Here is a 10867-nt window from a genome sequence, read left to right as displayed (position 1 = left end):
TATGACACTAAAAAATTGTGAGTTAAATTCAGCAACATTTTAAGATCCTCTGTTGTATTTCTGTTTAAAACACACATCTACTTTTTAGACTGTTTAATATCCATCAGTGACTGTGCTCCAAGGTCAAGTATTAGAACTGTGTACATGAATACTAACGCCAAACCTATAATTACAGGCTCCTGCATATTTCAGATAATAATAAATATTCTAGATTACAAATTTGGTATAAAAATTTTAATGAAAACATTAATCATATAAAAATTAAATGGCAAAACTATTTATAAAATGAATTACAATTCAAACATATTTGACTTCTTTCTCTATCGGGTTATTTTCATAAGAACTGATTATTTTCAGCTGCAATCTATTTAGGATTGTGGAACAGTGAGAATAAAGTACATAAAGCCCATGAGCGCAGTGCTCAGCACATAGAGTTCATAAATATTAATTTTCTTTTTATTATTATTTTTAAAAGACACATACAAGGTTTATAAAACATGCCAACTTCAGGGAAAAGCTTATTACATAAGAAACGGCAACAGGTGAGGACTCTGGTCTGGCCTTTGTGGAAAACAACCATCTTTTCTAAGGAACACACCACATGAAATTTATTTCAACGACTGATCAAAATTCCTCACCAATAAGCCAGCTTCTGAAATCTAAGTATACAGCTTCTTGTTATAATTTAAGAAGTCTTCTAGAGGATCACTTTTTTTAAAAAAGTACAAAGTTCCATGATCAAGAAAAGAACCCCTCAATAAGGAATCAACACACAGAGAAATGTTCCTCAACTGCACGGATGGCTCAGTTTCGTCCGAATTATTATAAAGAGTGTGTTGGCTTGAAATATCAAATTAAAAAACGAAGCTAATACAAGGAAGCCCAATGAACAAGCATATTACTCTGCCACTAGCAAAGCGTTGTGAAACACCTCACCATTTCAGTTATGCTTTTACTTAAGCAGTGTCATACGGCCCTTTTTAGTCTACGAGTTGAGATAGGCTCAACATTCTGTCCTTCTAGAAGAGAACACAGAGATGAATGTGACTATAGTCCATGTTCTACAAGATACATTTTCTAGCATTCCAAATTTAACAACTTGTCTAAGTCCAGTCTGAGGTATACGAAAAGATCGAGGCTCTTTATTCCATGTCACGGGCAACGTACCACGCCAACACCATGACTGCAGCCCCGCACGTTGCAAGGAGGTAGTATTTGTATTTCTGCCACAGCGACAGCTCAACAGTCACTTCATCTCTCTTCCTGTTCTTCTTCCGACGACCCCTCAGTCTGTTTTCAAAAGCCTCTAGTTCAGCCTAAATCAAAACAGAATCATTTTTATTAAATTCAATGCATACATTGATTTGAAGCTTTCCACTTGAATAAAAATCAATTTGGAAATGTCTTAATAGTAACTGCATATAACAAATATATTAATTTTTTAAAAATCTCTCTCCATTACATTATTTGTATTCAATAAATTCACTGTTTAGGTAAACATAAAGGAAACTGGGCCATAATGTCAGAAATTGCCAAGCTGTAGGTCTGACTATGGATACTAAGCATTAATGTCTGATGAGATCAGGGTGCCCTAAAATACAGACACTAGTCTTATATTTCAGCACCATCATGCTTCAACACATTATAGAACTGACATTCTCTACATCCTTCTAGCAAGTGCTGAGATGCCTGGTGAAATAAAGATGCCTATAATTCGAGCTTTTCACAATGCAGTAATAAACATCTGTGGCTTGTAAGGAAGAAATTCAAGTAAGTAAAGAGAAAAAAAACGACAAGAACTTGATTCTCCTTTGTCAGATTCATTTAAAAACACACTAAAAATTCTTCAAGGAAAAAATGCTTCATGCTTTAGGTCAGAATGACTATTTTATAAAGAAAAACTAAAAACTGGTTCTAAAAAATGGTTACTGAATTACATCCATTATCAACTGTAGATTTTTAATCTACTGCTAAAAACTTACTTTTAAACTTTTACACATGACAATGTGATATGATACCCTACAGTGCATAGTTAACTAAAACATGACAGTTATTAACTAAAGTACATATGAGGGAAACTCCTCCAAAAAACAGAATTTATAAAAAACTGTATTTATTCTTACATGTTTAAACTTCAGTCACCTTCAAAATACTCTCCATTTGATGTAACGCACCTACTGAGATGCTTTTTCCACTGCTCAAAACAGTTTTTGAGTTCATCAATTTTGATGCCTCTTAGAGCGTCTGCCGTTTTTTGTTTCACATCTTCCACATTGACAAAACATTTCCCTTCAAGGACTTTTTTCATCCAGGGAAACCAAAAAAAGTTGCTCATGGCAAGATGGGGTGAATAGGGAAGGTGGGGCACAGGGGTCATGCCGTTTTTGGTCAAAAACTGCTGAACGCTCAGAGCAGTGTGGGCAGGTGCGCTGTCATGCAGTTGTTTGCTACAACTTGGGATGTTTCTTCTGCAAATCATGAAGCAACCTTCTCAAACCTTCCAGATAAAAACTTTGGTTGACAATTTGATCTGGAGGAACAAATTCCGAGCATACCTCAAGAGACCTGCCCTCCAAAAGATAATTCCATTATGGGGGGGGGTTCCCCCTGTAAAATTCATGCAAAACTCTTTAAATGTTTACTTAATAGAAATAAATGTAAACTTCGGTTAACATATTCATTACTTTGGTCATAAATCACAGTTAGAAAAGACCTAAAAATATGCTCATTTTAACACAAAGTGCGATTCTTCAATGAGCCAAAATGTCAGAATAGACCCAAACGGTTGGTTGTTGACATGTAGAAAAAAGTAAAAATATCTTAAGAAACAGTCAAACTTGAGGACCACAGACAAAAAAAAATAGCCATGATTAAACAATGACTCCTAGTCATCATTTAATATTATTATATTAAATATATATTAATATTAACTATACAGATAGATATTCCATATACAGTTGTCCCTTGGTACCTGTGGAAAATTGATTCCAGGATCTCCCAATACCAAAATCCAAGGAGGTGCAAGAACCTCAGTTAAAACGGCCTAGGATTCACATATAATGTATACACCTGCTCCCACACACTTTAAACCATCTCTACATGGCTTATCATACCCAATACAAGATAAATGCCATGTAAGTAGATGTTACACTGTATTTTCTTTTTTGTTTTTTGTTTTGTTTTGTTTTTGTTTTGTTTTTTTGAGTTGGAGTCTCACTCTGTCGCCCAGACTGGAGTGCAGTGGCCGCTTCCAGCCACCGCAGCCTCGACCTGTTGGGCTCCGGCGATCCTTCCTCCTCAGCCTTCCGAGTAGCCGGAACTACAGGCGCACGCTACCATGCCTGGCTGATTTTTTTATTTATTGTAGAGATGAGGTCTCACTGCCCAGGCGGGTCTCGAACCCGTGGGCTCAGGCAATCCACTCACCTCAGCCTCCCAAAGGCACGGGATTACAGGCTGAGCCACCGAGCCCAGTTTGATTTTCTTTTATTATTTATTATTTTTTCCAAATATTTTCAGCCCACAGTTGGTTAAATCAGTAGATACAGATACCACAGATACTTTGAGCTGACTGTATTCTGTTTAAAGAGTCAATAAGCAAAGACTGTATTTAAGATTTTCATCCACAGTGGTTTATAAAAAGGTGGGAGGAGAACAGGAAGGAAACACTAAACTATTCCTAATAACTTAATCTCCCAGGATTCCAGCCAATCTATGTTTTACTATACTCGCTCTGATAACTTATTTTGGGGATAGGTGGTAAATCAACTTTATGGAACCATAAAATATTAAAGGTCATCTTGGCTAGCCTTTATTTGCGACATGAATTGCTGCTAATGTTCTTGCACAAGTTATAAAAGTTTCAGTTGCCTCATTCATGCAAGTCAAGCAAGTTTCACTTTCCTCATCCATAAATGCAGGAGGTTTAGCATACAATACAGCCTGCTTGGTAAGTATAAAGCTTATCAAGATGCAGACTGACACATAATCACACATCACTATTAGAAAGTTAGGCCGCTATTTGAAGTTCATGCTCAAGGCAGTAAATACTTTGAGTAAACAGGGTATCAGGAATGTGCTTATTACTTAGTAACAACAAAGAATGGATAATAATCCTGCATTTAAGTGTCTAATAGGGAAATAAAGGAACATGTTATTAAAGTCAACGTATTGGTTAGTAAACCCTTATTTGTGACTGATGACCTGAGAACTCAAGTACTTTCTGATGAGTTAAGACATGGGCCCAGGAGATACTTGCAAAAATGAGGATGCCCTCTCTCACTTGCCACAAAGGAGGACTGAATGGTTGGATAATGGATGAAACTGGGCAAGAAAGTAAATGGGGAATATATAAGATCCCATGCCTTTTCAGAGTTTCAGCATTCCCGGGGTGAAGTAAATAGACAGCTCACTTTTGTTTTGTAGAAACTATGTTAATTTCCAGTTTAAAAGAGTTCACCTGTCCCTAGTTTGCAATTGGAAAACACCTTATGTTTGCATAAAATCTGACAATGATGCCAAGAGACATACACCTGGGTGTTTGGTTTGGTTACCTGTTGTCTTCGCTTCTCCTCTTCAAGAGCAGCTTTGGCTTCTGCTTCTTTTATCTGCTTGTGCACATTTAAAAGTAAATTAATAACTTAATCCTCAAGTTGTATACAGAATGTTAACATCTTCCCATCCAGGTTCCACTAACCTACAGCAACTTTTAGGAGCTTTACATTGCAAATCATTTTTTAAAATGTGAAGGTTGTACTGAGAAGTTTTACCAAGGCACTATCTAATAGACTGGGAGTGATGGTGGATGGAATGTTATACTTTATGTGAAACATTTCAGTTAACAAGTATAATAGATGTTAGATCACAATTCAAAAAGTTAAAACACTGTAAACTGACAATTTTAACATTGGATTTTTCCTCTTGAGTTACCATATTAAGAATCTAGAATCAATTATTAGATATCACTGTTTCCCTAGGGTTAAATTTACCTTAAATGCCCTGTCTAGAAGGGAATCCTTAGTTTCAAAAAAAAAATCAAGGGGCTATTCACTGGGTTGATGAAGGAAAAGTAACACTGGAGATAACCCAGACAGCAAAGAATCCCAAAATCTTCTTTTTGTATTATTTTACCCTAATTTTAAAACAAACTGTATCCCAGAGCAAATCCACTGCCACAGAGGATGAGAAGGCCAGGTACACAAGGGATTCAAAATGTGCCTAGAAAACCAGGCTGCTCCCACAAAGGCAAAAAGATGAGATTTCAAGCTGTTTTTAATAAGCACATAAGTAAGTGCACAAAGCAAGCAGGGAAAGGCCCTCAGTGCATTGAAAACCGTCTGCAACGAGATGTTACCTCTGATGCTTTCCGCTTCATTTCCCTGCACGTTGCATCACACTCCACCGAAACCTGGTTTTCACGTACTTTGTTGCACGGCAATTCCTACAAATAATTCAAATTTCAAATTTTAAGTGATCTTCCCCTCCAAGTCCTGACTGTATGCCATGAAAAAGCAAAAGGTTTCTAATAACTTTCGGTTACAAGTATTATTTAACAGTCACGTTCGTTGATACTTAACGACAATGGCTGCTTGCATTAATTATCTGGTTCAAATACTGATTATTCCTTTATTTTCTCTTAATCAAAAAAGTAAATACATAAACTTAGAACAATTCACTTAATAACTGGTTAGGGCCACTATCAGACTCAGTTCTAATTTTATTTTATTCTTTACTGTTTCTCCCAGGGACTAAAATGCTCTAGAGCAGTGGCCTCCAACAGAGCCTCCAGGGCTGTGTGGGGGATGGAGCCTCTCAACCTGCACCTGCAGGGCAGCACCAGCCATGTGCAGCCGGGAGCCCAGGAGGTGCGCCCAGGGAAACCCAGGGCCAGATTCTTAAATATGATTTCATGCGAATTCATTGAGATTCACATTTCAATAGTCCCACGTGGCTAGTGGCTACCATCTCAACCCAGCTCTGGAGAGTTTTCTGGAGAACTACACATTTTTCTCTCAACTATTAAACCTTTCCAGTTTTTAAGTTTGGATGAAAATCATTCTAAAGCTTATGTTTGTAACTCACCACCTCCTTAATGAACTAACAGAATAGTAATCTCTTTTCTTGATGTCTTGACATCAATACTATGACCAATTTCTGCACTATGCTATAATAAAATGATGACCTACTGAGTTGAACAGAAAAGTGGTCCTTACATTAAATAGTCTCAGGCTTTGCTTTTGTTCATTCCCATTTCTTGCTGCCAGTGTCACCTTTGCTCTAAGTATACCTATTTGTATAAGATACTCCTTTCTCACCATCACCACACCCTCAAACATTAAGTTTTTTTAGTTCAACTCTACCAATTTAGAAATTAGATCACCAAATTCTATGAGTGAAGTGCATAAACTTTAAAGCTTTTTACTTTATGGCAGGGAATTTTAGTACTTAGAATTTTTTTTTTTTTTTTTTTTTTTACTCTTTAGTTCTTCATTTTTGGCTCAAGTTGGTGATAAACATAGTCTTGTCCTCTAAAGATAGTTCAGACATAAAAATTAACATGAGCAAACATTGGAGATTAAAATAAGTATTGTGTGTTTATAGACATTAAGTCTATAAGTTTAGAAGGACTGTAGCTTCACTCATTCAAAATATAATTATTGAGTCTACTACATGCCAAGCCCTAAGACAGGGAGAAAAACACAATAAGAAAAAGAGTATAATAGATTGGTAAGTGCTAGCCTAATAACAATAGTAATGACAGCTACTATTCATTAAAAATAGCGGTCATTGTGCTACATGCTATGTAAGTATTACTTCTGTTATTCCTTCTTATAATTCTATATATAAACTAAATCTACATATAGACTCTATCTGACAGATGAGGAAACAAGGTTATAGACATCCCTAGAATCACAAAAGATCTAAGTGATGAACCTATCGCAAAGAAAGTCAAGAAAAAAGGGCATCTCGGTCCTTCCCAAGGGAGGCTGGGAAAGAAAGATCTTCCCAAACAAGGAAGAGCTTACAATGAGTATTAGCAGGATTCTAGTAAGCAGAGAAGCAAAGGAAAATAACAGTACACTCTACATGGAGGAGGAAATTTATACATTGCCACAGACTAAGGAGGAGTACAGTATATAAGTTAGAGCACCTAAGTAACAAATTCAGAGATGACAGCTCCAGGGGTCCCCACCTCCCCCCCCCCGGCCTACCACCACCCCAGGCTGTGGACCACCAGTACAGGTCCATGGCCTGTTAGGAACCAGGCCACACAGCAAGAGGTGAGTAGAGGGCGAGTGAGTAAAGCTTCATCTGTATTTAGTCACTCCCCATCACTTGCATTACTGCCTGAACTCCGCTTCTTGCTACATCAGCAGTGGCATTAGATTCTCACAGGAGCAAGAACCGTATATTGTGAACTGCACATGTGAGGGACCCAGGTTGTATGCTTCTTATGAAAATCTAAGGCTTGATGAACCTCCACTCCCACCTTTGTCCATAGAAAAACTGTCCTCCACGAAACCGGTACCTGATTCAAAATGGTCAGGGACCACTGGCTGAAATGATGATCTATCATTTAGACAAGCAGGCAAAGGTCTCATCACAGACTCCCTTGTATGTCAAGCCTATATATATTTATACATACTCATTTCTTATAAAATGCATTTTTTCCCATAAATGATAAAAAAGTCACTTAATAATTTAGATCAAGGCCAGGCTCGGTGGCTCAGCCTATAATCCCAGCACTTAGGGAGGCTGAGGAGAGTGGACTGTTGGAGCCTGCCGGTTCAAGATCAGTCCGGGCAACTTGGCGAGACCTAGTCTCTACAATAAATAAAAAATTAGCCAGGCGTGGTAGTGAGTGCCTGTAGTTCTGGCTACTTGGAAGACTGAGACAGAAGGATCGCTGGAGCCCAGCAGGTCGACGCTGGGGTGGCCATGAATGTGCCACTGCACTCTAGCCTGGGCAACAGAGTGAGACTCCAACTCAAGGAAGAAAAAAAAAAAAAAGAATTTAGATCAGGGAAGTAGCATGACTAAGGCAAGGAAATCAGATATGAAGGTGTTGCCAAGGCCCAGGAGAGAGTTGCCCAAATTCTAGTAGGTGGCAAACTGCACTTGGACAGAGAAAACTTAAGAGACATCTCTAATTAAAACTGGCTTAACTAAAGAAAGAGATGACCTTGGATTGTCCAGGTGGGCCAGTGTAAACCTAAGGGTTCTCAAAAGTGGAAGAGGGAGTAGAAAGCGAGTCAGAGCTGGGAGAGAGCTGAGGTATTGTGCTGCAGAAGCCAGGAGTGGAGGATTGTGGGCCCCTCTAGAAGCTAGAAATCAAGGGAACAGACGATTCTTGAGTCTCCAGAAGGCACCGCTCTGCCTAAGCCTTGTTTGGGCTCAGTGAGACCCATTTTGAACTTCAGACCACGAGATCTAAAAGTCAGTGTGTGTGTGTGTGTGTGTGTGTGTGTGTGTGTGTGTGTGTGTGTGTGTGTGTGTGTGTGTGACGCTTGGCTAAGTACTGACTTTTATGTAAAGGTTGTCAATTGAAATATCTAGAACTTACAGATTCTACTTTCTAAGAAGTCAGGCCTATACATTTAAATTCAGAAGTTACCTACCCCAGAAAAATAAACTGGGAACTGTAAAAAAAAAAAAAGTAAAGGACCTATAAAAGATCCTCAACAATTATGTGTTGCATGGGGGATGTAACATGCAAATAAAAGAGTACATTTAAAGAGAAGAAGAAAGAGACTAGCTTTAAGGAATGAACATAGGAATATGAAGGAAAAAAGGACAGTAACTAAATGAGAGAGGGTAAGTCAGGTCAAGAAAGTTAGTTTCAAAGGAGTCAACACTGCCAGGGGAAGGTCAAGAAAAATGAGAGCTGGAAAAAAAGAAAAGCCTACTAGGCCACCACCTTCCCTTCCTCCTAAGTGGTACAGAACAGTTATCAGTTTGCTTCTATCGGTCCTTCCAATCATTAGTTTTTGCCCATGCTCCTCTGCTACCATTATTTTATCTTAAAATTCATTCTTTCCAAGTCTGAGTGTTATTTTATACAGCTATGTATACAAGTTCTTTTTAAGGCAACATTTTCAAAGCACAATATTGGATAGCAAAAAATTTCATAAATAACAGCAACAAAGGTTAATTCCAGGTCATGTCCTAAACCATGAAACTCTCTTTACCAGTCACATTATGTTCATTGTTCAAAGACCTCCAACTGGGTTCAAGGCCCACCCGGGCAGCTTGGCAAGAACTCTACAATAAATTTAAAAAAAACTAGCTGGGCATAGTAGCGTGCGCCTGTAGTTCTGGCTACTTGGAAGACTGAGGCGGAAGGATTGCTGGAGCCCAGCAGGTTGAGGCTATGGTGGCTGGAAGCATGCCACTGCACTCCAGTCTGGACGACAGAGTGAGACCCCAACTCAAAAAAAAAAAAAAAGAAAGACCTCCAATCTAGAGCACACGGACCAAAAAAAAAAAGGGCATTGAGCTTGGTTTCAGCACAAAACAATCTTTCTTTCTTCTACTATTAAATTGCAAAAATTAAATTGCCAAAGCTGATTGTTAAAATAAGCATTTATAGAAATAGGTAGGCTCCTTCCAATAATAAAGTTCTATGAAATAAAACCCTAAAATTAGAAGGCCAAAAAAAAAAAAGCCAAAGAACTACCAAAATACAGGCCAAAACAAATTTACATAGAAAAGTATTTTCAATGACTTAAAATATTTACCTTTTTAATTCTTTTACAAGGACATCTAAGTTTAACCTTCTGGTTGCAATTAAAGGGACAATCACCAGGATGACACATCTCTTTGCATCTATGACCGCAAGGAAGCTAAAATAAACCAAAACAAAGCAATTACACATTTACATTTTGGTCATACTCTACTTCCCCACCACCACCAACTATTTTAAGTGCGTCTATCAGACATAGGGTAAATCAATCCTGGCTAATAGGCTAATTTGTCAACTATTTTCCTTTTGGATATAGATTAGTTTAATTATTCAGAAGCTTTCAATATGCTCTCTAACTCCACTCCAAGGGGACATCTCACAGCTGCCCTTAGTTACAGCCACATGACTACACTCTGGCCAAGGGAATGCCAGTAAGTGTAAGTGATTTGTGCCTCATATCATTTCAAGAGTGGACTTCCCTGTTCTTCTCTTCCTCATGTATGGAAATGACGAAAGTTGGGAAATAACGGAAACCACTGTCAGAGAGCAGAGCTGCTGCTAACTTGGATTTGGGATAAGCAGCAGAGCACAGTGACACACCAGCCTTCCCTGTCTTGTTATGTGAGAAAGAAGAAAACTTCCTCGTCCTCAAGCTACTGTGTTGTTTTACAACTGTTTAGTGTTTTACTCTAAAACATCTGTCCTTGTCCTTGTCCAGGTTAAAGCACATTATGTAGCCAAAACCACTAGCTAATTGCCACGATGTCTATATGCTCTTGATCTTTAATTATCTGTGACATTCCCATCCCAGTCAAGCTTCCAGATGAAACATGCTCTCCTTCTGTCCATTCACATCTTGTCCACACTTTGAAACGTGGCTTAAATCACCATAAAAGCCTGAATTAAATTTGTCTATATCTAAAGAGTAGTTATGTAAGAAATCTACTTCCAAATTGTAGTGACACTGCTTATACGGTCTTGAATTGTTACCAAAGAAACCCTCATCAACACCTCATCAACAAGGGTACCTGTATAATGAACATTTATTTGTATACCTAACCTGAATTGTACCCCACATCTTTAAAATAAAGGAAAAGAGAAAAAAAAAGAAACCCGAACACTGCTTCACAAGCTCAGTATTCATTCATTCTCAAATACTTGCCTCACAATGGTTGTTTTAAACTT

The 10867-nt window shown here is 38.1% G+C and overlaps 1 protein-coding gene across 1 annotated transcript in view; it reads right to left on the bottom strand.

Annotated features, from left to right (window-relative positions):
• Positions 1-219: 219 nt before the first annotated feature.
• NFXL1 (nuclear transcription factor, X-box binding like 1) overlaps positions 220-10867 on the bottom strand; it is a 70829-nt gene continuing 60181 nt past the window's right edge. Inside the window, exons 20-23 of the mRNA XM_008062552.2 lie at positions 9738-9842; positions 5354-5440; positions 4554-4607; positions 220-1316 (exon numbers count right to left, since the gene is read on the bottom strand). Coding sequence (XP_008060743.2) covers positions 1143-1316; positions 4554-4607; positions 5354-5440; positions 9738-9842 — 420 coding nt within the window. The 3' untranslated portion in view covers positions 220-1142. The remainder of the gene's footprint in view (positions 1317-4553; positions 4608-5353; positions 5441-9737; positions 9843-10867) is intronic.

The sequence above is a fragment of the Carlito syrichta genome, unplaced genomic scaffold (assembly GCF_000164805.1).
Source record: "Carlito syrichta isolate Samal-C Ts95f unplaced genomic scaffold, Tarsius_syrichta-2.0.1 Scaffold305745, whole genome shotgun sequence".
Classification (NCBI taxonomy): domain Eukaryota; kingdom Metazoa; phylum Chordata; class Mammalia; order Primates; family Tarsiidae; genus Carlito; species Carlito syrichta.
The sequence above is the reverse complement of the archived record's forward strand: the minus strand, read 5'-3'. Positions and strand labels throughout refer to the sequence as shown.